The following is a 26,204-nucleotide window of genomic DNA, read 5'->3' on the forward strand; positions in this document are numbered from 1 at the left end:
TCCGTATTCTGTGGATAGTGCGCATGCGTGCAAATAGTGGCGTGTATGCTGGTGGGGAGTGCGTTAGACACTTCTGGGACACAGACCCATCTGATAAAAGCTATTTCCTGCAGAAAAGATATACATATATAATTCCAGGGGGTTCCTGGAAGGCCCTGGGTTCGGAGTGAAGTTCCACATTGCTTTTCTTCCATCCCAACTGTGCTGAATTCAAGTGTCTGCTATTGGCTGCTTCTACTACAGGAATTAAGTTTTTTTGTTTTTTAGTAATTATGAGATGGATGCTAATTAAACTTATTGTAGTAATCCTGTCATGATGCGTGTAGGTTGAGTCACTATACTTCCCAGGTGTCCTTGCCAACCAGACTGTCCTAGGTGTTGATGGAGCACTGAGCACGTTTCCTGGCTCTGGCACACCCCATGCTTACAGAGCCATGTGTCAATTCTATCTCAATAAAACGGAGAAAAGATGGATCAAGAAACTCTTGCACTTGACTTGTCATTGGTTTCTTATATATCATCCTATAAAAATCAACAAATCACAAAGCCCAGATAGGCTCCAGCTTATATGTAACTGCTAATTCTAAAAGCCCCACAGGTGTAACCTAGGCCACCTTTACCTGGAATTGCATCTGATCAGGAAAAGCTTTGGGTAGAAAAGATTGGTTTCTTTACCCCACTCCCGTTCTATGGAATCCACATAATGCTTTTGTAAAAAGCAGAAAAACATGAGACAGCATGTCAGAGTGTGTGTGTGGGAGGTACTTGTCTCATGACCTCTAAGAACTATTTCTCTAAAAAAGTGTTAATCTTAGTGGATTTCAAACTTTTTGGTGGTGGAATGCATCCCCCCCTCCCCCCGTGAAATCTTAAGTAAAACCACAGCTATTTTTTTTCTTTAGCGAGCGAGAGAGAGACAAGAAGGGAGAAAGATAAGAAGCACTAACTTATAGTTGTGGCACTTTGGTTGTTCATTGATTGCTTCTCATATATGCCTTGACTGGGGACTCCATCTGAGTTAGTGACCCCTTGCTCAAGCCAGCGACCTTTGGGCTCAAGCTGGCTGAGCCCATGCTCAAGCAAGAGACCTTGGAAACATCTATTAAGAGCTGAATTTTTGACAAATTTATAGGTTCATATAGTAGCAGTTAATGAAAACAGAAGCTAATGAATTGTTCATCTCCAAAGTGTTGAGATTTGGTATAACCTGTTTGAGTGTTTTATAAGAGAAGTTAAAATGCTACAGAATTTACATAAAAGCAACAGCTTCTGAAGTGTGGGTGCAGGACACTGGACTAGATGGTTTCTGAGGTTCTTCTGGTTGTAAAAGCTTAGGGTCTGAAGCCCTCCTGTGATCATGGGGCCACCTTCATGTGTTCATGGCCTTTCCCTAAAATGCTCTGGGTGTTTCCTTTTTAAAACAGATTTATTGATTGATTTTAGCCAGAGAGGGAGGGAGAGAGGGAAAGGGAGGAGAATAGGAAGAGGGGGAGAAAGAGAGAGAAAACAGAACATCAATCCACCCCTGCAGTGCCCCCACTGGGGATCAAACTGGCCATGTGCTTCAGGCTGATGCTCGAACCAGCTACCTGGCCAGGGCTGCCCTGGGCATTTCTATAGCACCCCACAGTGGTGAGGGGCTGGGGCTCCAGGGCTCTATCACTTAGGTTGGAACCTGGCTCCATTCAGTACTTGTGTGACCTTGGGCAAGTGACTTAACCATTGTTTGCCTCAGTTTCCTCATTTGTCAACGAGGATAACAGGAACAAATACTACGGTGGGTTGAGAGAGAATTAACCAACTCAGGTCAAAGAGGCACCTACACGAGCATAAAGGTAGTGATAAGCAGCTAGTTCCTGTTATTACTGCTGACAGTGTCAGACCAGTTCTCACAGGAGCAGACACAAAGCCAGTTCCAGTTTGCTTTTAGGCCTCTTGTTACCTTGAGGCAACAGCAGCCAGAAGCTGCATTTAGGTTGTAGCGTGCCTGTTGTCTGAGTTGGAGCTGAAGGAAGTACTACCGATTCCTCCAGTTTCAAGGTAGGAGACAGGAACAGCTGGTCTGAGGGAAGTGATTTGGGGGGTGTCTCAGCAGCATCCCTGCTCCTAGGTGCAGTGGGGAGTGTGTGGTTCTCCAAAACACCCCACGCGGTCACCGGATGCTCAGGCCAGACACCTGGGGAGGTCCGCCTGGGGCCCGGTCTCTTCAGTGCACCCCAGATCCAAGACTGACTCCCTTCACCGTGAGGAGGAGTCACAGACACCATTTAATAGGTAAGGACACCACCTGCTGGGACGTGGATCCGGCCACGATGGGATGTGCAGTTGATCGCGACACCTTGCCTTAACAAAATCTTTATCCTAGGCTTCCTCTCGTTGACTTTTTGGTAAAAGCACCGGTGAGGACAAAGAGCTCTGATAAGCAGGGGGGGCAGACTGCCTAAGACTCCCCACTCCTGTTCTCGGCAATTCTCCTCTATTGCCAAGGCATTAACGTCTTTTCGAGAATCATTTTAAGCACAATTAGGCCCACTTCCACAAACTGTCTTCAGAATCACATTGGCCTACTCAAAAAATAAGGGGTGATCGAAATAAAAGACACCTCTACTTTTTCCTTCAGAGAAATTAAAAATGAGTCACAGGACAATGGGGAAGACGGGGCACCATGGACTGCCGGCCGGCGCCAGCGGGGGCGCCACAAGGGACACTGGCCCCCTCTCCTGGCCCGTACCCCTGGCGCGGCTGCCCGACCCTACCACAGACACGATAAGGGTCAGACCAGCTGCCCAAGACCATGGCTAAATTTAGTTTCATGATGAGCAAGAAAATTCACATGTTCTTTATTTAGTCCATATAATACAGCAGGTTTAGAGTTGTTGTTTTTTAAATTAGATAAAAGAGCATATTAAATGGCAAGTGTATGAAGTTTCTCTTCATAAACAATGTCAAAACAAAAAGTTCTGAGTTACAAAATGTTAAAAAATATGTAGGTATACTTAACATTTCACGAAAGCATAAAGTTACAGATATTTTCTAAAGAAAAATAATTGTGCCACTTACCTATTTTTGCTGTTTCTATGAACTTTTTTTAAATTCTGTACATAGGACATTTTGTACAAAATATGAAGTCTACATTTTTATTACTTATTACCATAAAACAAAGATACAATGTATGTACAATATTAAAAGGAAGCCATACTAAAGCCACACTAAAAAGACACTCAGAATAGTGACATTTCTGATGTACAGATACATTTTGGAAAGAGTGAAGATGCCAAACCAGAACTTTATGAAGAAAAACAGTCACCGGCTTATTTTCAAGGCAGTACTTTTGAAATCGGTTTGGTACAGAAAAAACAATATATCTATAATAATATATGAGTTGAACAATTAGCACAGGGAACCTGAATACTAACTAGGAAAACTCGAATAGGCCAAAATGTTAAATAATACTCTTGTCAAAGAAAATTAGTTTCTCTCAAAAGTTTTTTTTCCCCTTTTTTGGTGAATGTTTGTCTTCAATAAAGAGCGGAAATAAAACCTAGACGAAAGATGTTCCTATACCACGAGCTTTACACAGTCACCCAAACACTGATATTCTGCTTCCTCTTTAGGGCAAAAGAGTCTTCCAGAAAGCTCTCTACAAATATACTGAACATCCAAAGCCAAGAATATCTTGTGCATCTGTCAGCCAAAGACGGAAGTTCAAACAATGGTATATCAAAATACGTAAGACGCTGCTTTATACAATAAAAAGCACCCTTTTTCCCTCAAAAGGAGAAGGCATCTAAACTTTTTTTTTTAATTGTAAATTTCATAATGGTAAAATGGTTAGATACTTGTCAAGTTTCTCAGGAAGTGTGTCTGCTTTCTTTTTACTTCCGGCCGGGCACTCTGCATTCAGCACGCGCGCTTCACATGAGAAGTCCCCTACTCCCAGATGAGTTTCCTCCAAGACACAGGGACGTACACACCGCCCATGGGTTTCAGTGGCAGGGAAGATGTCTGCTTTTACAATGTTTGAGTAGATATCGAGACCTCGATCAGAAGACAGATCCTAAAAGCAGCCACATTTTCTCTTTTATGCATCAAGACATTAAACATTTAAGTCATATAATCTTATGCCGGAGACGAAAGAAACCAGAATCACTTGTTTAGAATAGCAGTACACATCTCAAGTAGCTTTCAAGCAGGATAAATAAGTAAAAATACTGGCCACCCTGAGAGAAATAAAGAACAGACAAAACACTAAGTTGAAAGAATTTTTCCTCGTGCTATTCCAACGAAAACAAAAAGCTCTCAACACATGCAAGGGAGTCTGTGAAATATATAGCAGCATTGGATAAAGACTCAGACACCGTGTTTTCCTTACGAGATGTATCTAACACGTGCTCACTTAGGCATAAGGACCCCTCTGAAGTCATCCTCAGTTACTCCCTCTGAGCTTAGAGCAATGTCACCACTACAAGTGAAGGTCAGGCCAACGCCCTGCCCGGAGGGTGTTAACTTTTGCCCAAAGGCGGCTGCGGTCAACTCAAAACATGTTCTCGTTCTAGCTCTCTACAAAGTATGGAATTCTTAAACTCGTAATTTTATGAATTGAAGAGACTTGTGAAAGGGCCACAGTGTGTAAGTACAAAAAAAAAAAAAGAATCTGCAAACCCCCAAAATTAACGTATCATTGAAAAAATTCCAACTTTAGTGGAGGGAGACAGGGAAAGCTGTCTGTAAAATGAACGTCTCCCACGACCTTGCTTCTGGAGGCCTGGGACGGGCCGCAGGCTGGCGAGTATGGCTTCAGAGAGACCTGGCAGCGGCCGGCCAGGCGGGCCTGCCCTTGCTCAGGAGGGGACACCCCAGGAAAGCACAGTGGCTAGGGATTGTCCTGGCACTGTTCCTGTGCGAGAACAATGACAGCAAAGGACCAAGTCAATGAAATTGAAAAAAAAAATAAGAAAAAGAAATGGCTGGTGTAAACCATCACTGGAAACAATAGGGAAGGTTGTAAAGTCTTAAAAAAAGTAATACTTTTGAAAAGTGTTCCTTTGATTTGAAAACCACTGATATTCTCACAGAACCACCTGTGTTAAATGGTCATCAGTTCCCTGTGGGCAGAACAGGAAGGTGACCAGCAGGGTGCTTGCCTCGGCTCTGAGTCCGGGACACTGTCACTATCTGGGGACGCCGTGGCCGCCGGCTCTGCCTGGGTCTGAGTCACCATTGTTTGAACTCCTACTCTCAAGCTGGGGCGGAGTGCGTTATTGCCTACGGGGCAGGGGCAAGGAAAGCTCTGACTTTGAGTGTAACTGATTTGTATGGCACGAAAGTATGTATTTTCTACAGAATCCGGGGCTGAGCCGGCAGGCGGGCGGCTAGCGGCCGTCCTGGGACAGCAGCTCGTCGGCTCGGCAGTGAGCCTCCAAGGCGTTCTTGGTGTGGAGGTCCTGAGGCAGCTCGGACTTGCGGCGCACCAGAGCCCGGTCCTTCTTCAGGTCCTTTTGTGCCTGCAATGACAAGCGCAGTGGCGTCAGCTACGAGCTGCGCTGTCCACAGTGAGCCCACCTGTACGGGATGGCCAGGCTGCAGCCAGTGCACGCCCTGCCCCCTCCCCCCCCAGCCCCAAGGGACGGGCAAAGAGGTCAGGGATTTCCTCTGGCGGTGACCACCCAAAATGCCACGTCTAGTAAACATAACAGACACATAACTGGTGTGAAGGACGGTGGGTGCCACATGCGGTTTTTGTTTTCCGAAATGTGCAGTTTTGCACTGAGTTCTCAGTGCCTCTATTTTGTAAATTCACCAGTTTTACTCAACCTCGTAAATCGTACAAGTCCCCTCCCTATTGCATAAAACGTTCCTGAAAAGCCATTCTATGGCTCTTTTAAAGTGAAAAAGTCTTAAACTCTGATCAAATCTGAAAAACAATATTTTACGAGGTATTAAGTGGGTCAGTCACGTAGGGGGAAAAACTTAGAAAAACTTTTAAATTATTTGGTACATAAAATTTCCCAGTGCCTGACCTGTGGTGGTGCAGTAGACAGGGTGCTGACCTGCAACGCTGAGGTCGCCAGTTCAAAACCCTGGGCTTGCCCGGTCAAGATGCACACAAGAAACAATGAACAACTCAAGTGAAGCAACTAAGAGTTGATACTTCTCGCCCCCCCGCCCCATCCCTCCCTCTCTCTCTAAAAAGTCAAGAAATAAACTCTTTAAAAAATTTTCCTAGGCCCTGGCCGGTTGGCTCAGCGGTAGAGCGTCGGCCTGGCGTGCGGGGGACCTGGGTTCGATTCCCGGCCAGGGCACACAGGAGAAGTGCCCATTTGCTTCTCCACCCCCCCCTTCCTCTCTGTCTCTCTCTTCCCCTCCCGCAGCCAAGGCTCCATTGGAGCAAAGATGGCCCGGGCGCTGGGGATGGCTCCTTGGCCTCTGCCCCAGGTGCTAGAGTGGCTCTGGTCGCGGCAGAGCGATGCCCTGGAGGGGCAGAGCATCGCCCGTGGTGGGCGTGCCGGGTGGATCCAGGTCAGGCGCATGCGGGAGTCTGTCTGACTGTCTCTCCCCGTTTCCAGCTTCAGAAAAATACAAAAAAAAAAAAAAAATTTTTCCTAGCATTAATGTAAGAAAGAAAAGACTCCCTTTTCCATCTCATTCTCTTCCAAAAGTTTAGGACATTTGAATGTTATTTAAAAAAAAAAAAGTAAATGAGTCCCACATTTGCACAAGGATTTGGAGAGCTGTGTCTGCAAAGACAGGGGGCCCGATACAGGGCGTGTCCACTCCAAAAGCATCAATTTCCATGAATAATAAACAAATTACTCAGTTTTGAAGTATGGCCATTGCGTTAATAGCAGTAGTTTTGAAATGCAACAACAAAGCCGTGTTATTCATTCAAATACAGGTACACACAGAAGACTGCCGGGTAGCAACTTGAACCAGAGCCCAGTTCTTTCCCTGTCAAGGGTCTCTATCGAAAAGAAGCCAGTGTTTAGAGAGGGTAAGTTACTTTGCAGTGGTGAGCAAACACCTACCAGAGAAAATTTGTTTTAAGGGTCTATGATATTAAATATTATGCCTAAGAGATTGCACTCTAAATATCTTTGCTTTAACAAGAAAAAGAACAGGAAAAGTTGGAGTGTCCAGATATCTAACTTTGGGACAGTCTGTAAAGTAATACTTTTGCTTTAATGAAAAACTCAAGGACCTGCAGACGTCATACATGAAGAGTTTGCGTTTTGTTTTATTTTTCTGCAGAGCTAAAATTTGTTAGGGTTCTTCGCAGATTTATCTACAGAAACAGCAATCCCGTCAAGGTTTAGAAAAAGTTTTGTTAAAAAAAAAAAAAAGAAAGAAAAAGTTTTGTGTGAAGTTTTAAGATTGTTTCTGAGATGTAATTTGAATATTAATCTCCATGCATGGTAAAGGCAGGAGCTGCGATCCCCACTGGCTACTAGTGTCAGGTGGCCCCAGGAACCCACGCACATCAGGAGACTGTGAGGGGCCCAGGTCTGCCAGGGTCACAGTACTTGTAAGTACATGTGCTTTTGCTTGTGAAGCGGGTTTGCCTTCAACCCGTGGAAATTCAGAGAGAAACCCTACCCTGAGTTTTATGTCCAGTACAGGGTGAGCTCTGTTTTGTAAAACAAAGCAAGGCCACCCCCCCCCCGCCCCCCAAATTCTATATACCTGAAGCATTTAATGACTGCTAAGACAGGCGTTCCAAAGAGGAGGGACCTTTTCCTAGAAAAAGGCAACAGCAAAAACCTTGGAGCCGAGCTCACAAACAGCCCCCAAGCTCCTGCAAGGACAGAAGGCGTGCTGGGCGCAACGAGCTGTTCTGCGCAGGCATTTTAAGTTGGTGTGTAAAGCAGAGTGTGAGTTCACGAGCCACGCGGGGAGAAAGAACCAGAGAAACAGGAGCAGGAGACACGGTGCAGGCGGTCTCCCCAGGTGAGTAACCCTTGGTGGAGGGATATGCTGGCGGACATGCTGGCGGTGGTGGAGCAGACAAGACAGGTGGAGGGCCGGGACGGGGACCTCTCTGCTGCGGGATGCGGACCGGAAAGGGATGGCCTGTTCTGCAGCACAGGGCGGACCCAAGAGCCTCAGTGTCCTCAGGAGGTGGGACAAGAATACCAGGGGTTGGGCACACATCACTGTGCATGTCTTGACTGATTAAATTAGGACAGGACTCATGAAGATTGCTTAAGGGACCAGATTTCTTGGTCTTCACTGTCACAGGCTAGGATGACAGGGAAAATACTTCATGTACACAACATTGGCTTGCCGTTCTTTTCCTAAATATAAAAGCCTTAATATACACTCTACAGATGGAGTAATGAGTACCTGTACTTCCCACCTGCCGTCTTTCTACACCTTCCTGATTTGCATGGTTGACACTGCTTTTCTCTCGACCGACTGTTAAAAATGAGAATTGCAAACATTTTAAATGTTTCTGATATGTCATTCATATGGAATTTACTACTTTTCTTAGGATAGTCGATATAGGGTTATACAAGTTTCTCAAAAGAAATGCAAAGCCAGTTCTGACAGGTAAGCCAGACACCTGAGTTTCCCTATAAAACCCCAATGGCTGCATTCCCCTGGCCTTCGGGCTCCCCCACCCCCACCCTACCCCAAAAACTATCGCTTACGCACGTGTCCCATCCTGAGCCAGCACTCAGTCATTTTTAAGAAATGTGGAATTATTTTTGAAAAATAAAATTAAAAGGGCACTGGAAATATTAAAGACTTAATTTTTAGCTAAAGCTTTTCTGATGTATGTCAATTTGGTCTCCAAATCACATGCATGCATTTCTTCCCCCTGAATCTTGGTCTCTCCCCTTAGCTTTAAAAAGTGTTTTTTGAGAATTTCAGGAACATGACCGCAGACATTTTCAAATTAAGAAGGGTCTATGATATCAAATATTATACCTAACAGATTGCACTATAAATATCTTTATCTAGAGAGGCTGAGATTTGGAGAGGGGGGTTCAACTGACCTACAGAAATCCATAATAAGTCTTGAAATTGGGGAGTGTTAATCTTCCAACTTTATTCTTTTTATTGGCATTATTTTATTATTTTGGCTATTCTAGGTCCTCTGTATTTCAATACAAATTTTAGAATCAGCTTGTCAATTGCTAAAAAAAAAAAAAAAGAAAAAGCCCAGACCCGCTGGGATTCTGACTGAGGTTGTGTCCCTCTGGGGAGAACTGGCATTTCACTGGTATCGCATCTGCCAAGCCTGGAGTCTGACCCATAGACATCTGAAGGTCAGGGTCAGGAATCATTTTTGTCAGGAGTCAAATACATGAAAAATTATATCATGTGATCTAGCTTCAAGAATCATAAAAACAGGCCCTGGCCAGTTGGCTCAGCAGTAGAGCATTGGCCCGGCGTGTGGATGTCCCAGGTTCAATTCCCGGCCAGGGCACACAGGAGAAGCACCTATCTGCTTCTCCACCCCTCCCCATCTCCTTTCTCTCAATCTCTCTCTTCCCCTCCTGCTGCCAAGGCTCCACTGGAGCAAAGTTGGCCTGGGCACTGAGGATGTCTCCATGGCCTCTGCCTCAGGCGCTAGAATGGCTCTGGTTGCAACAGAGTGATGCACCAGATGAGCAGAGCATCGCTCCCTGATGGGCATGCCGGGTGGACCATGGTCAGGTGCATGTGGGAGTCTGTCTGACTGGCTCCCCGCTTCTAACTTTGGAAAAATACAAAAAAAAAAAAAAATCATAAAAACAAGCATGTTATCAGCTCTCCAGAAAACATCTTGTCTACACACCTGGATCTGGAACTAAACAGGTAGGTGGATCCCCCCTTACATGTATAGGGGCTACTCCCGGGAAGCAGACACACCCTTTCCCAAGAACAGCCAGACGGAGGTTCTCCCGGACCTGGCTGGCACACACAGGCTGGTGCTGACTCACAGTGAGAAGTGCTCATCAAGTCTGGGATCTCCTACAGAGCAGGTCTTAACTCACACATGTGTCCACAAGTCACATGGTTTTGTATTATGTCCATTACATTTGGGCATAGCGTGTTCTTTTCCTAGCTTCAATGATCAAGTCAGTAGATGTTCCAAAAAGAAACATTCTCCAACCCTACAATATTTCAATGAGCAAGAACTGCCTTGTACACCCTCCGTTCCCTTCTCCAGTCTGTGGGGACCGAGTGGCTTAAAGACAGACAGGTGGCTACCGGTTCACAGGCAGCCTCTCCCGGAGCTGATGTCCTGTCCTCAGGGAATGGCTGGCTGTCCTGCCCTGCCCTGAGCATGCTTTACGCTGCGGTATCCAAGTGGCAACCAGAAAGAAAACCTCAGACTCCTTCCTAAGTTCAAAAAAAAAGCAGGAAAATGAACACTCCCACAAATAGAGAAAAGTGTAATAGTTTTTATGCTTTTTATTAAATCTACGTCATTGGTAAAAATAACTGTGAGGAAATCGTGGAGTTCAATGGGTTAGGTAAGAAATGAGTGTTACTGATGTTCACTAGGGGTGTATTGAGTTTTTCCCACTGTACTTCTGGTATTTTCAAGTTTGGGTGAGCTGTGCGAAGCATGCGTGTACCTGCTTTTTATTTTAACTTACGGCCAGGGTCTGGCCAGTGGCTCTTCCTGCAGCACTGTGGAAAAAAAAAAAAAGAAAAAAAGAAAAAAAGAGCCCAGACCAGGGCTGCCCAACCCAAAAGTGGTGTCAGCCATGCACGCACGTTCACATTTTCTAGTAGCCACGTCAAAAAAGAAAAAAGTAGTAATGATAGGTGAAATTAATTTTAATGTTTTATTTAACCTAGTATATCGAAAATATTATCATTTCAACCTATGCTCAATAATAAAAGAGATGAGTAGGGTGTTCTCACATTTCTTTTTCTCACAGTAAGCCTGGGAATTCCCGGGCTTGAGTGACAGCCTGGCGCTGGCCCAAGGGCCACACGGCGGTGCGCAGTGGCCGTGTGGCCGCCTGTGGTTGGACAGCGCAGTCCAGATGGTGGGATCGTCTGCTCTGGGACACGCTCGAGCCTGTCCCATCAGGTGGGGGCTACAATCCACTTGAATGAACATCAAACAGATTAAAAATTGCCTCTTGTTTAACTGAGCTCTGACCCACACTGGCACTTATGAACCATATGCATATGCTAGGATTCTAGCCACTTGAATTTTTCACACGCCAGAATTCTAGTGCTGGCGTCTTCAGAACCTTTCCCTGGTCAGAGGGGACTGAGGTTCAAACTCCGAGGCCACATCCGCAGCCAGGCCTGGGCCGCATCAGTTTACACAAGTAGGGGGCGTGCCTCGGGGCACTGAAGGCTCCTCGCACACAGGCAGGACCTCAGTGCACCCCCACCTTCAAAGCGCACATTGTGCAATTCTCAATTTAGTAATAAGAGTCTATCTTTGGCCTGACCAGGCAGTGGCGCAGTGGATAGAGCATCGGACTGGGATGCGGAAGACCCAGGTTCGAGACCCTGAGGTCACCAGCTTGAGCGCGGGCTCATCTGGTTTGAGCAAAAGCTCACCAGCTTGGACCCACGGTCACTGGCTTGAGCAAGGGGTTACTCGGTCTGCTGAAGGCCCCTGGTCAGGGCACATATGAGAAAGCAATCTATGAATAGCTAAGGTGTCGCAGCCAAAAACTGATGATTGATGCTTCTCATCTCTCTCCATTCCTGTCTGTCTATCCCTCTCTCTGACTCTCTGTCGCTGTAAAAAACAAACAAACAATCAAAAAAAGAGTCTATCTTTGGACCAGGGGTTATCTAAATAGGTATTTCGGTCACAGTAGAAACGAAGCCACTGGAGCAAGGGCCCCAGCCCCAGACACGCCGCAGCGCCCGGTCCCTGCACAGGCCCCGCAGGCAGGCCGTGTGGCTCTCTGCGGGGAGGAGCCGCGCTCCCACATGGCGCACTGGCGGGTGCGGAGAGAGGTGGCCGGAGGAGGATGGAGGAGGATGGGGCCCTGACAGGTACCTGCAGGGCCAGAGCGGAAGTCAGAGGGAAAAGAGAGCGGCAAGACAGGGCTGCGAAGCTTTTCACTTTTCATTCAAGTTAACATTCAAAGGACGGTTAAGGGTGAGGATTGTTACTGTTAGGAGAAAGAGACACACTGCAGGCACATATTAATCCTTAAGAATGGTTTCCAGTGACTTGTTCACTGAGCTGTATGGACAAAATGTTTCCCGTGGAATTCCTAAGGTTTGCTCTGTGACTTGGGCTGACACAGGAGACGCCGCTAGACAGGCAGCACGTCGCCCACAGGGATAATGCGTCTGTTAAGCGGCTCCACAGTGAGCGCCTCCCAGCTGAGCTCTGCGCACTGTTACCTGGCGGACCTCTTCGTTCACTGTCTTTCTCAGCATCTGCACATCTTCCAATAAGGGCCCATCTGTCTCCATTGCAACCGGGATGCTCATGGTGCTTGCTTGACTATACACTGTGTACTGCAATGCAAAGTGGAATCACTCTCTGTTAGCGCCTGGGTGCGGGCGCCAGGGCCTCCTCCTGGCTGGGCAGGGCTTCCCGCCGACGCCCCCCAGGGCCCTCTCCCCAGACCACCTGCAGCCCCTACACCTCGGGTCGCACACAAGTGGGAGGGCAGGGCTGGCTTTGGTGTCCAGCCCTCTGGGGCTGGGGACAGGTGGGGACACCTGCCTTGCCGCCTCTGGTGTTCTGACCCCACATCAGCAGTGAGGGCACACCCTGGACTGGTCACCTGATCCTGTCCAGTGACCAGGTGGGGAATACAATTGGCTTGAATTACAATCAAACAGGTTAAAAACCCCCTCTTTAATTGAGCTCCGAACGACACCAGCACTTCCGAACCCTCTGCATGCAGTGTCCAGCAGGGCTCTAGCCTCCCAACCTCACACACCACCTACTGATCCGAGGCCCCCCCCCCCCCCATCCTCCTCCTGGACCTTTTTCCCCGTTCTCCTGAACTTGCTGTAGCTCCACCACGGATCACACTCTGCCCACGCCTCCACCACGGATCACACTCTGCCCACGCCTCCACCACGGATCACACTCTGTCCACGCCTCCACCATGGATCACACTCTGCCCACGCCTCCACCACGGATCACACTCTGCCCACGCCTCCACCACAGATCACATTCTGCCCACGCCTCCACCACGGATCACACTCTGCCCACGCCTCCACCACGGATCACTCTGCCCACGCCTCCACCACGGATCACTCTGCCCACGCCTCCACCACGGATCACTCTCTGCCCACGCCTCCACCACGGATCACACTCTGCCCACGCCTCCACCACGGATCACTCTGCCCACGCCTCCACCACGGATCACTCTGCCCACGCCTCCACCACGGATCACTCTGCCCACGCCTCCACCACGGATCACTCTCTGCCCACGCCTCTACCACGGATCACACTCTGCCCACGCCCACACTGCAAAGCTGCCGCCAGGGCTGGCACTGCAGGACCAACGCATGTGCAAGTCCAGGTCTCCCCCTGGGGGCTCCCCTGCCACCGCCCCGCTCCCCCAGGCTCTGGCCTGGCACAAATCGCAGACGGGCCTTCTGGACTGCTTCTCTGGGTGTAACAAGCGGATAAGATCAGATGGTTCCTGGGATGGTTCGCGGAGCCCAGGGACACAAAAGAGCCTGCCTGCTGTTGGCCTCTGGTGTCTGCTTGCTCTGTGAGGGGTCAGGGGATGGAGGGGACCCTCCTGTGTGTGCTATTCCAGGACCTCTGCGTCCTGTGACACACCTGTTCAGCAAGGACTGAGGCGCGGAGGGGCAGCGAGGGGCTGCCCGCGCCCTCCCACCACACGCCCTCCTTGCTCTGCCTCGAGGGGAACCCCCTGGCCTCACTCACGGCTCCCCTTGCATCCTGGTGCGCTTCCAGGAAGAGCGGTTTGACTCCGCGTCCCCTCTCCTCCCCACCCCCCAGCTCATCACCTGCGAAGGGCCCTGAACACCAGGCCATCAGTGGCGCCATCTCCTGGTTGCTAAGCCATGTTCTGGTTTCTATCCTCCTGGACCTGTCTGGCCTGAAACACCACCGTCCCTGCAGCTCCCCCTCCTGCACCCCTGCCGTCCCTCAACGACAGTCCTTGCCTGTCTCACGGGTCCTTTGGGGTCTCGCACCCTCTGCTCTCAACCCCGCCTTGTTCACCCGTGCCTGCTGTGTACGCCTGCACCCGGTCCCTGTAACGGCCTCTCACTCACCCAACAGAGTCCCTAGGCAGTGCCCAGCCCCACAGGCCTGTGTGCTGCCGCAGGACGAGCTCTCTGAAATGCGGTCTGACTAGCTCACTTCACTCGTCGTGACACGAAACACCTGCACACGTGTTTGGGGACAAAACCCACACGTTGTTCCCTGTTCAGCTCGTCCCCAGCAGAGCACACCCAGCCCCTCCTGAGCTACCCAGAGGTCGCGGCTTCCCTGCCGTCCTCTCTGCCCTGCACCCCTTCCCTGGAACTCAGACTCCTGCCGGGCGGAGGTCCCGGGACCCCTGAACGGTGGCCTCCCCTGCCTGCTATCTGTGTGTGCCTCTGTCTGAAGGCACGACCCAGGCCTCCCGCCTTCACCCTGCACCCCCGTGTGCACTGCAATCTGACGTCTGAACTGAACTCGGGGCAGCCTGCTGGGTGCAGGGGAGATGGGCAGTGGGGACATGGCACAGCGCCCCGTCCTCGCGGGGCTCACAGCCACGGGGCCAGGCAGAAGTGACAATGACTGCAACACTCTGGAGGCGGCACAGGGACCACTGCTGAGCCTGCACTCCAGCTTTTGGCTCCTTGAACAGAAGTGGAGTGCGTTCCCTGGACCTGGCAACGGCTGTGCGGGGAGCGGTGCGGGCTCCTCGTCCCCGCTGGGCCCAGGGCAAAGGAAAGGGCCAACGAGGGCACTACAACCCGTTCCCGGCAAAATCAGTGTCACACAGCAGGACTGGGTCCTCACTAGGAAACAACCTCCATCCGCCAAGACTCAAGTTCACAACAGGGTGAAGGAAGTCTGCCCCATGGACGCCCATCTCCCAGAGGAGCGGCCCCCGGGCCCCCGAGGAGGCTGCCGCCACAGAGGGCACACCAGAGCCACACCAAGTTTCCAGTGTGTCACCGCTTCACACGCAAACCACCCAAGTCAGGGAGAGACAAGCAGTAAAATGTTGCACTAGCTTCTTTTAGGAAAAACACCTTTGTTAGAAATCTTCCACATTTCATGATCTAAAAAGTTCAATCTTGTACGACATTAAAAACTTCATGAGGCTGCCACAACGGTGAGAACAAACAGAGCGAGCATGAGGAAGGCAGCCTTCCCCAGCCCCGCCAGCCTCGGCGCACACGTGGGGGCGCAGAACACCTGCTCTGCTAGCGAACAGCAGGAGCCCTGGCCGGCCAGCTGGAGCTGCGTCCCGACACACAGGCTGTCGGTGTGATCCCTGGTCAGGGCACACACAGGAGGCAACCGAGGACGGCATGAACAAGTGGGACAAGTCCACCACATGGACGTTTCTCTCTCTCCCTCCCCGTTTCTCTAAAGAACAACCCGAGTGGAAACATCTCTAAGACTTGACATGGTTCAGTCCACAGGGAGATACTGGGAATCCACTCTAAAAAAGGAAGCTGTTAAATCAATTCTCAGAAAAGGTAGATTTGAGATAGAGAACCAAGCTTCAAACAGCCAACTACGTTCGTTACAGAGACGAGAAACAAATGGGTTCCCTTTCGCTGTGAATGGCCAACAGCGGTTAGAAGTCAGAGAAGACTTTCAGGCGGTTAAAGCAAGTACTAGACGGAGGTCCGCCTTTCCAGCCTGGAGAGGTCAGCCCATGAAGTCTTTTCCCTTTGCACACAGACAGGTCTGTTGGGGCTGAGACACAGATGGTCCCAACACAGAGATGAGGGGTCGGGACAGCACAGCCCAGAGCGCACAGGTCACAGTGCAGCGTGCAGGTGACCGCCCTGGCGACTGGGGCACTGTCAAGAGAGCAGCCGAAAGGAACAGCAAGGCACTGGAAGAAGACGCAGGGAAAGTTCAGAACAGTACATCTTTCAGAAGGAAGAACCGTTTCAGCTCAGCAGGGAAACCAGCTTGTTAACACGCTCACCCAGCCTTCTCTCTTTGTATTGTAAATGTTTATGCCCCTTCTCATGAGCTTTCTGTATTCTCGGCAGAACCAGTAAAACCAGACACTCCGATCTGTATACGTAGCACATGTTTTTTTAGGGTGCTATTTTGAGTGCGTGTAACCCGTTTGGGTGAGGGTTCTCGCCAGTCCTAGCCGGGGCTCTGCCCACTGCCCTTGGCACCGGCCCACACCTGCCCAGTTCATGGCTTCCTGTGCTTTCAAACACACGACAGTACTTTGACCTTAGTTTTAACGTCAGTTCTATTCTTTAAAGTAGATCCTCATACCTACCTACCTAAATTAAGTGCTACTGACTTTCACAGTAATCTTAAAATAGCATTTCTATGTAACAGCATGAATTCAATATTGTTAGAAAAATGCTCATTATTTGTTTTAGGTAGAATCAAGGACATACTTAAGAATGCCACTCAATTTTCCTATAGTTCAAGTCTCTTAAATACAGTTTTAGCACAGGAAATACAAATCACTATGTTACCATATAGGTAAGATACACACTTTTAACATACATCGCTTTTTATGAAATGTGAGAGATTTAAAAACCCACACACCAGCTTAGATAACAGTCACTTTTGGGCACCTCTCACCAAAGGAATAGATGGCTTACAATCTAGTTCAGCTTACTGAACCTTTTAGGGTTTTGGGGTAGCTGAGTAGCTCTCCTCACAAAGTCTTATCTTTTCTGGGGTTTGTGGGGAGCCCACGCCTTCTCAGCCTAGCAGGTCAGGGTGCGGGGGGGAGGGGGCACTGTGACAACAGACAGCCCTCAGCACTGAGAGCAATGTCTGCAGTGACTGCTCCAACCACCCGGCCCGGCCCGCTGACAGACGCACACCAGAGACCACGACTACGCCCCGGCCACGCCCCCGGCGCCCAGCAGCCCGGGGAGGCGGGGCGTCCATCTGAACCCACTGCCAGAGCGCTCGGGCCCTCCCGGCCCGGACACAGGAGGGGATCAACTGCTCACGTGACAGGGGTCAGGCAATTTTCTTAATGACAAAAGGCTCAGCCTTCAGAAACCTAATTTTAGATAGCAGGACATCAACTTTATACTTAATCTATTCCAAATCTCACTTCTTTTTTTTAGAATTTGATAATAAAAAGAAGGAAATACAGTTTGAGCTACAGCATCTGTGACGTTTGCAAGAGAAAGCAAATGACAATCAAGGCCCAAAAAGAGGCTGTTTCCTGGTTTTCCTTTTTACCACAGTATGTTCATCAGCTTCATAGCTTATTTAAAAAGCAGGAAAAAAATTGTCAATCCTGTGGTAAAAACTTTTTGGGGCAAAATAAGTACTTGTACAAAAGTTGAAAAGTATTTTTATTGCGGATATTTTCATATACAGTGTTAGTGAGCGCGATTCCCCTCCCCTCTGTGACGAAGCCACAGGCCTATCTCATAAAAACATTCAGTCACACCCTAGAGGTTGGTCAAGTGATTCTCTTTTTTAGTACCTGGGGGTTTGCTTTGGCTAGATTTTCTATTTTAACCCACGCTTCTTCTCGTTCTTTCATTTTTAGCTTCTCTCTGAAAAACAGTAAAATGTCATTGGTATTAGAGAGACAAATCAAATTCAAGAAAGCTTTGAAGGGGAAACACTGTACGGAAGCAACGCAGCCCCACCCCCTTCAGAGCGGCATCACGCTGTGTGGGACACGAAAAACAGAACGAAAAGCAACCCAGACTTAGAGGAAAAGATTTTTAAAGAAATGTTTTGTTTTTTCCTGTGTTGACTTGGCTTCAAGTGTCCCACTCAACATGACACCCCCCCCCGCCCCGCCCCGCCCCGCCCCACGCACGCAGTCTCTCTCCAGCCCCCCTGCCCCCGCTCCACGCACGCAGTCTCTGTCCAGCCCCCCCCGCCCCCACCCCCGCCCCCCGCCCCCACCTCCATCCCCTTCCCCTCCAGCTGCCGCTACCCTGTGGTCCGTATCTGTGTGTTCTGTACACAGGATTCTGGCTAACCCTCCACCTCTCTGACCCAGCCCCTGCTTCCCCTGCCCCTCTGACAGCTCTCTGTCTGGTCCCTGTGACCCCGCCTCTGTTTTGTTCCTTAGTTTATTGTGTTCATTAGCTTCCACATATAAGTGAGATCGTATATTTGACTTTCTCTGCCTGGTCCTTTCCACTTAGGGTAATACTCTCTAGGTCTACCCATGCCTTCGTAAAAGGCTAGTCTTCCTTCTTTTTCATGGCCATGTGCTATTCCATAGTGTAAATTTACCACCGCTTTTTCATCCACTCGGCCACTGATGGGCACTTGTGCTGCTTCCAGATCTTGGCTACTGTAAACAACGCTGCAGTGAACATAGGGATACATCTCTTCTTTTGAATTAATGATTTGGTATTCTCAGGACATATACCTAGAGTGGGTTAGCTGGGTCATAAGGCAGTTCTGTTTTTAATTTTTTGAGGAATCTCCATACTGTTTTCCACAGTGGCTGCACCAGTTTGCATTCCCACCAGCAGTGCAGGAGGGTTCCCTCTTCTCCACACCCTCGCCAGCACTTGTTGTGTGTTATTTGTTGTTGACAGTCATTCTGACAGGTGTGAGGTGGTATCTCATTGTGGTTTTAATTTGCATGTCTCTGATGATGAGTGACACTGAGCATTTTTTTCATGCCTATTGGCCATCTGCATGTTGCTAATTTTTTTTCTTAATCATGTGGTTGTTGTTGGACATTCAAGCTATTTCTAATGTTTTACTATTATAAATAAAGTATATAGATATCCTTTTTTTCATTTTCTCTTTCCCTAGTATTTTTTCCTTAGAATAAATTGCCCAGAATGAAAAAAAGTTAAAATCTTAACGTGTCTAGGCATGTCAGTTCTTAAGAACACGTGGAGAAGTATTTCTTCCTTCTCTATACGTCTCTTGTTTAGTGCTTCCTCACAGGACGTAGAGCAGCGATGAGAAGCTCACGTGTCCATGAAAAGTGAGACTGCGGTGCAGCACAGGGACCCAGCTGAGGAGAGCACTGTCCCCGCGCCACGGGGACCCGGCTGAGGAGAGCGCTGTCCCCGCGCCACGGGGACCCGGCTGAGGAGAGCGCTGTCCCCGCGCCACGGGGACCCGGCTGAGGAGAGCGCTGTCCCCGCGCCACGGGGACCCGGCTGAGGAGAGCGCTGTCCCCGCGCCACGGGGACCCGGCTGAGGAGAGCGCTGTCCCCGCAGCACGGGGACCCGGCTGAGGAGAGCGCTGTCCCCGCAGCACGGGGACCCGGCTGAGGAGAGCGCTGTCCCCGCAGCACGGGGACCCGGCTGAGGAGAGCGCTGTCCCCGCGCCACGGGGACCCGGCTGAGGAGAGCGCTGTCCCCGCAGCACAGGGACCCGGCTGAGGAGAGCACTGTCCCCGCAGCACAGGGACCCGGCTGAGGAGAGCACTGTCCCCGCAGCACAGGGACCCGGCTGAGGAGAGCGCTGTCCCCGCAGCACAGGGACCCGGCTGAGGAGAGCGCTGTCCCCGCAGCACCGGGACCCGGCTGAGGAGAGCGCTGTCCCTGCACTACGGGGACCCGGCTGAGGAGAGCGCTGTCCCTGCACCACGGGGACCCGGCTGAGGAGAGCGCTGTCCCCGCAGCACAGGGACCCGGCTGAGGAGAGCACTGTCCCCGCGCTTCAAAGACAGCCGTCCTGTCTGCTCTCGCCACCGACGAGTCACGTGACTTCAATCACTGGATTTCTTGTAAACCCAGAAAACGTGCTACATGACCTTCAGGATCTTTCAGAAAACTGGAGTCCCATGAGGGAAGATCTGCCATCAGAAAAGCCCCATGTTTACATAGTTCACATGTGACCACTCCGCTCAGCGGAGGCGAGAGTGGACCAGGCCTGGGCAGCCTGAAGGGTCAAGGGGCCGCTGTGCCTCATGGAGCCCCTCCCTGCTTGGTCAGCACCGTCTCCCACTGGACAGCTCACGCGTGTCCCTGGCTGCCCGTGTGGGCAGACCTAAGACAGGGCCTGGCATGTAGGTAAACACATGTTGTGGGAAGAATGAACAGGACTGTGGTGACACAAACTGTGATTTGAATTATATTCAGTCAAGTTTATCAATGTGAGCCGGCTTCAAGTGACACGCAAAGAATAAAATCTGCCAATAGTTTAGACCTGACTCTGAAGTTTTCTGATAGCTAATCAATCACGTGATCACTGGGGCCGGAGTGCCCTGTCACTGTGTCCCTAGACAGCGTGAGTGTGGAGCCCCGCTTCTGCAGAGGATGCAGGTGAGACTGTGGAGAATGCCCGTGCTATGGGTGTCCCCAAATTAGGACAAAGTTGTGTGGAGACGAGGAGTTCTGCTCTGTCACACAGACCTCACAGAATGGAACCCAATCCTGCCTACAGCCATGAAAAACCACCACCCATCCCAGCCTTGCCGTGTCCCTGAGAAAAGCAAACATTTCCAAAGTTAAATTCTTGACCACACATGTACTTTCTGCAAAAAATGATTCAACTAGTAGCATAATGGAGAAAACAGCTAACTTCGAATATGCGTTCTCTGAAAGTAAGTTACCAAACCAGCTGTGACTTGCTTTCCAAGCATGGACATTACGTTAGGACAAACCAAGGGCGAGGCTTACTCAGGGCCGAGGAGCAAGGTCGTGGGGAGGGTAACGTTTGAAAGGGGCCACTCACTTCAGCTTCTCTGCTTTAAACTGCTGGGTGCAGTCGTCAAACAGTTTCTGGTTCATCTCCATGAAGAGCTTCAGCGCGTTGTAGATCAAGCCGTGTATCGTCCTGCGGGCACAGGTCTGTGCTGAGACTCAGAACACGTGTTCTTTCTCACTCCCCTCCCCGCCCCGCTACCTCTCCCCCTCTCCACTCAGCCATCTCAACAGTCCCACACGTCACAAGTCTCCTGAGCTTTGAGCTAAAACAGCTGCTGCCTGTGATTTCTTGTCCCTTCTCTTACTGCTGGCCACGCAGCCTGCACGCCCTCCTCCATGGCCACGCTCGGTGACCTCTGGCCTTTCAGCTCACTGACCCAGCCAATGCGAGCCCAAAGCCACTTGACTCAGAAAGTGAATGAAAAATGTTGAAATTTGCATAAGGATAACTAAGACAAACTTAAATTATATAGAGCAGTGGTCCCTAACCTTTTTTGGGCCACGGACCGGTTTAATGTCAGAAAATATTTTCATGGACTGGCCTTTAGGGTGGGACGGATACATGTATCACGTGCGTGACCAAGACAAGCGTCAAGAGTGAGTCTTAGATGTAACAGAGGGAATCTGGTCATTTAAAAAAAAATAAAACATCGTTCAGACTTAAATATAAATAAAACGGAAATAATATGTTATTTATTCTTTCTCTGCGGACCGGTACCAAATGGCCCAAGGATCGGTACCAGTCCGTGGCCCAGGGGTTGGGGACCACTGATATAGAGGACAATAATGGAAACATTTTATTTCCTATAAATGTCAGTTTCCCTTCCCTCTTATTCACTGAGGACAGGAAAACTAACTTTAGTAATGCCTATACAGCTTTGGAAGGTAGAACACAAAATCACTACAGAGCAGCTCAGTCAGACTTGGCTGCAGGCTCTGACACACAGGGAGGAACCCAGTCGCTCTGCGTCCCAGCGGAGCCCGGGGGACTCAGGTCCTGACCGTCAGCTGTGTGGCCACATGCGTGACCCCCCAGGAGATCGGTAGAGAAACTGCACGGTAGGGCCTGTCAACCTACCGAGCTGGGAGTGACAAACAGTAGTCAAACCAAACCCCCAAACAAAACAGCTGAACTTTCACACTGTAACTACTCATTAATTCACTGTCTCATAAAGCCCAAGTCATACTGAGAGAACACTTAGAAGAGCCTTCCTTCCTTTGCACTGGGTAGGGATCACACCCAGTCACAGAGGGACTTTGTTATCACCTGCTAAAACTTAAAACAAAACAACCCCCCCCCCAAAAGCAGATGCTACAAAGAGGCTCGGAGACGACACAGTAACAAGGACTGGAGTCCTCAAGGATGACTACAGCTGTGTACGGAGTGCAGTCAGGCCCGGTGCCTTGCTCACTCCACCTCGGCTAAGCTGCACCTCATGTGAGGGTCACCAAGGCAGAGTGCCTTGTGCACAGGCACTGGGGGGGGGGGGGGCTGGCTGCGCCGCCCGCCACAGAGCGGGCTGTCGTCTCTGTGCTGGTGGCAGGCCCTGCCTTCGCTGTGAGCAGACCACACTGGTGCAGCGCAGTGCAGTGAGGGGTGCCTGTGGGTCCTGCCCTCGCTGTGAGAAAACCACACTGGTGCAGCGCAGTGAAGTGAGGGGTGCCTGTGGGTCCTGCCTCAGCTGTGAGCAAACCACACTGGTGCAGCGCAGTGAAGTGAGGGGTGCCTGTGGGCCCTGCCTTCGCTGTGAGCAAACCACACTGGTGCAGCGCAGTGCAGTGAGGGGTGCCTGTGGGTCCTGCCTCAGCTGTGAGCAAACCACACTGGTGCAGCGCAGTGCAGTGAGGGGTGCCTGTGGGTCCTGCCTCAGCTGTGAGCAAACCACACTGGTGCAGCGCAGTGCAGTGACGGGTGCCTGTGGGTCCTGCCTCAGCTGTGAGCAAACCACACTGGTGCAGGGCAGTGCAGTGACGGGTGCCTGTGGGTCCTGCCTCAGCTGTGAGCAAACCACACTGGTGCAGCGCAGTGCAGTGAGGGGTGCCTGTGGGTCCTGCCTCAGCTGTGAGAAAACCACACTGGTGCAGCGCAGTGAGGGGTGCCTGTGGGTCCTGCCTTCGCTGTGAGCAAACCACACTGGTGCAGGGCAGTGCAGTGACGGGTGCCTGTGGGTCGGCGTCGTCTGGGTCGGACAGCCTGAACTCTCAGCCAGGAGTGACACTCTCCTTTCAGAGGAGGGACCTGACCGGGGGCTCCGGGCAGCTGTGGGCAGACAGCCGTGACCCTGCGGGGACTACTGGCTGAGCTGCAGCTCCCCACGTCCACGGGCCTCCCCTGCACATGAGCAGGTGGGACTCGAGACCCCCCACTCTGCCCACCCCACCTTAAATGTTGACCTCCTGGTCAGAATACAGAGAGGAGAGGAACGAGAGCTGAAGAAAGGCCCACCCAGAGCCCGTACTGATGTACCCAACAGGACTGCCCGCCCGCCTGTCCCAGCGAGACCACCCACACTGAGGCTGAGGCCTCAGACCAGTGCTGGGAGAGTCAGTACTCGTCCCCTCCGTGAAGGGACCGGAGAGGCCGAGCAGCTGGGAGATCCTTCATGCTGCATTTGGGTCACCGGCTCTCCGCGCATGGAGCACAGGGGGCGGGTCTTGGTCACACTGGAGGGCTCACCAGGGTGCATGATGACAGAGCCCAAGGGACCCAAGAATGGGGTGGACACCGTGCTCCTGCAGGGGCGGAGCCCTGTGAGCGGCTACTCACACAGACAGGGATGGCAGGCGTCAACACGGGGGCTTGGAGCGGGGACAGGGAGGCAAATTAGCAGCCACACTTCACTTAATTACAAGTTCACAAAAAATCATCATCTTGTGTCCTTTTTATTTGTGTGTGTGACAGAAACAGGGACAGATGGGGACAGAGATACGGAGAGAGATGAGAAGCATCAATTGTTCATTGCAGCTCCTTAGTTGTTCATTGACTGCTTTCTCATATGTGCCTTGACCGGGGTGGGGAGGCGCTATAGCAGAGTGAGTGACCCCTTGCTCAAGTCAGCGACCTTGGGCTCAAGCTAGTGACCATGGGTTTGGTCATGTCTATGACCCCATGCTTAAGTCGGCAACCCCAAGCTCAAACTGGTGAGCCCGCACTCAAGCTGGATGAGCCCTCACTCAAGTCGGCAACCTCAGGGTTTTGAACCTGGGTCCTCTGCATCCCAGTCCGATGCTCTATTCACTGCCTGGTCAGGCTCAATATCTTGTTTCTTAACTGATATTTCAGACTTGGATTTCAATCCTAACTGGTCTGAAGTATGAGCAGAATATGCAAATATAAAAATAGAAGACACTACATCTGAAATTAATGCAAATAATGCTGAATGCAAACTGTAATTAAGAAATAAACAAAAACTAAACTAAACTAAAAGCACAAGGACGTGACGACAGCCGGCATGCCTACTTGTTCCAGTGGGTCTTGGAGTTGCGGTACAAGGACGGGAACATGATGGGCAGGATCTTGGCCGCGTTGTCACTGATGAGGCTCATGATGTACTCATTGTTCCAGTAGTACAGGGCGCGCTCCGCCACCTGGAAGACAGGAAGCGCACACTCCATCCCGGGTCGTGACTGAAGCCATCCAGCAGACCTCCGTCCGACCACACCTGTGAGCAGGCTACGGAGGTCTGCTGCATTGGAAAGTCACTGTTGTTCCTAAAAATTCAAGGTAACAGCGATTTCCAACTGGTGTGCCTCAAGAATTTTTTCAAACATGCAATTCCTGACTATTTAGTCAGAGGCACTAACCTTTTTCCCCTTAGAGTGTCAGATAAAGAAATGACAATGGCCAACACAATGACAGCCGTCCATGAGACTGTCCTGTCTTGAAGCACAAATACATAGGTACATAACACAGGTGCATCTTATTGGTCACATCACATAAGTTTATGTCTGACTAGTTAATTCTAGGTACCAGAAATCCTTATACACAAATACAGGGACCTGATTTTTAGAAAAATCACTTTGGAGCAAAAAGGGTAGGTATTAACTATTATTATTTTCTTGCACAGCAATCAAAACTATACCTATTTTTTTTTTGGTCAGACCAGCAAAAAATACATTTCTTGGTGTGCTTCAGAAGTGCAGTGATTGGTCTGTGTGTGCCATGAGGTGGAAAAGGTTGCCGACCACCACCCTAAACTGTCACCCCGAAGAGTCTTCAGCAGAGAGGCAGCTGGTCTCTCGTGCACCAGGACGCTGACACCGCTAACTCGACAGATGTTCATGCCAGGCCCCGGCCGGGTGGCTCAGTGGACAAAGCATCGTCCTGGTGCACCGAGGTCACGGGTTCGATCCCCGGTCAGGGCACGTGTGAGGAACAGTGATGCACAACCACATGGAACTAAGTGGAACGGCGAGTTGATGCTCCTTTCTCTCTGTCTCCCTTCCCCCCTCTGTCAAATCAATGGGAAAAGATAACATTCATGCCAGACGCTGGGCTACATGCTGAGGACACAGAGCTCGTCCCTTCCTGCCACCTGCCACCCATCCACACACAGCTCAGCGGGGAGTGAGGTGAGACAGAAACCCTGGCCTTCGTGGGGCTCACAGTCCAGGGGGGACATGTCCGTGAGCAGTGACATGTCGCGCGGTGAGCAGAGGTGGGGCACGGGACAGGGAGTGCTGTGCGTGTGGGGAAACGGGGTCGTGGGGCCGGTCCCTGAGGAGGGACCTGAGGGCAGAGAGGGTGCCGGCGGAGGGCCGAGGGCAGTGAGCGGGCAGGGCGAGGGGAGGGACTGGGCAGTGAGCGGGCAGGGCGAGGGGAGGGCCGAGGGCAGTGAGCGGGCAGGGCGAGGGGAGGGACTGGGCAGTGAGCGGGCAGGGCGAGGGGAGGGACTGGGCAGTGAGCGGGCAGGGCGAGGGGAGGGCCGTGGGCAGTGAGCGGGCAGGGCGAGGGGAGGGACTGGGCAGTGAGCGGGCAGGGCGAGGGGAGGGCCGTGGGCAGTGAGCGGGCAGGGCGAGGGGAGGGACTGGGCAGTGAGCGGGCAGGGCGAGGGGAGGGCCGTGGGCAGTGAGCGGGCAGGGCGAGGGGAGGGCCGTGGGCAGTGAGCGGGCAGGGCGAGGGGAGGGCCGTGGGCAGTGAGCGGGCAGGGCGAGGGGAGGGCCGTGGGCAGTGAGCGGGCAGGGCGAGGGGAGGGCCGTGGGCAGTGAGCGGGCAGGGCGAGGGGAGGGCCATGGGCAGTGAGCGGGCAGGGCGAGGGGAGGGCCGTGGGCAGTGAGCGGGCAGGGCGAGGGGAGGGCCGTGGGCAGTGAGCGGGCAGGGCGAGGGGAGGGCCGTGGGCAGTGAGCGGGCAGGGCGAGGGGAGGGCCGTGGGCAGTGAGCGGGCAGGGCGAGGGGAGGGCCGTGGGCAGTGAGCGGGCAGGGCGAGGGGAGGGCCGTGGGCAGTGAGCGGGCAGGGCGAGGGGAGGGCCGTGGGCAGTGAGC

General features: G+C 51.3%; 1 protein-coding gene across 5 annotated transcripts in view; it reads right to left on the reverse strand.

Annotated features, from left to right (window-relative positions):
* Positions 1–2,803: 2,803 nt before the first annotated feature.
* The window catches only part of PPP2R5C (protein phosphatase 2 regulatory subunit B'gamma), a 162,051-nt gene continuing 138,650 nt past the window's right edge, over positions 2,804–26,204 (reverse strand). For 3 of the 5 annotated variants that reach the window (XM_066388017.1, XM_066388020.1, XM_066388021.1), the window contains 5 exons: positions 24,183–24,310; positions 20,751–20,852; positions 17,568–17,640; positions 12,322–12,438; positions 2,804–5,504 (listed from right to left, as the gene is read on the reverse strand). In XM_066388017.1, the coding sequence (XP_066244114.1) occupies positions 5,373–5,504; positions 12,322–12,438; positions 17,568–17,640; positions 20,751–20,852; positions 24,183–24,310 (552 nt within the window). In that variant the 3' untranslated portion in view covers positions 2,804–5,372. The remainder of the gene's footprint in view (positions 5,505–12,321; positions 12,439–17,567; positions 17,641–20,750; positions 20,853–24,182; positions 24,311–26,204) is intronic. The other 2 variants (XM_066388019.1, XM_066388022.1) reach the window with 1 other exon arrangement.

The sequence above is a fragment of the Saccopteryx leptura genome, chromosome 6, assembly GCF_036850995.1.
Source record: "Saccopteryx leptura isolate mSacLep1 chromosome 6, mSacLep1_pri_phased_curated, whole genome shotgun sequence".
In the NCBI taxonomy this organism is placed as follows: domain Eukaryota; kingdom Metazoa; phylum Chordata; class Mammalia; order Chiroptera; family Emballonuridae; genus Saccopteryx; species Saccopteryx leptura.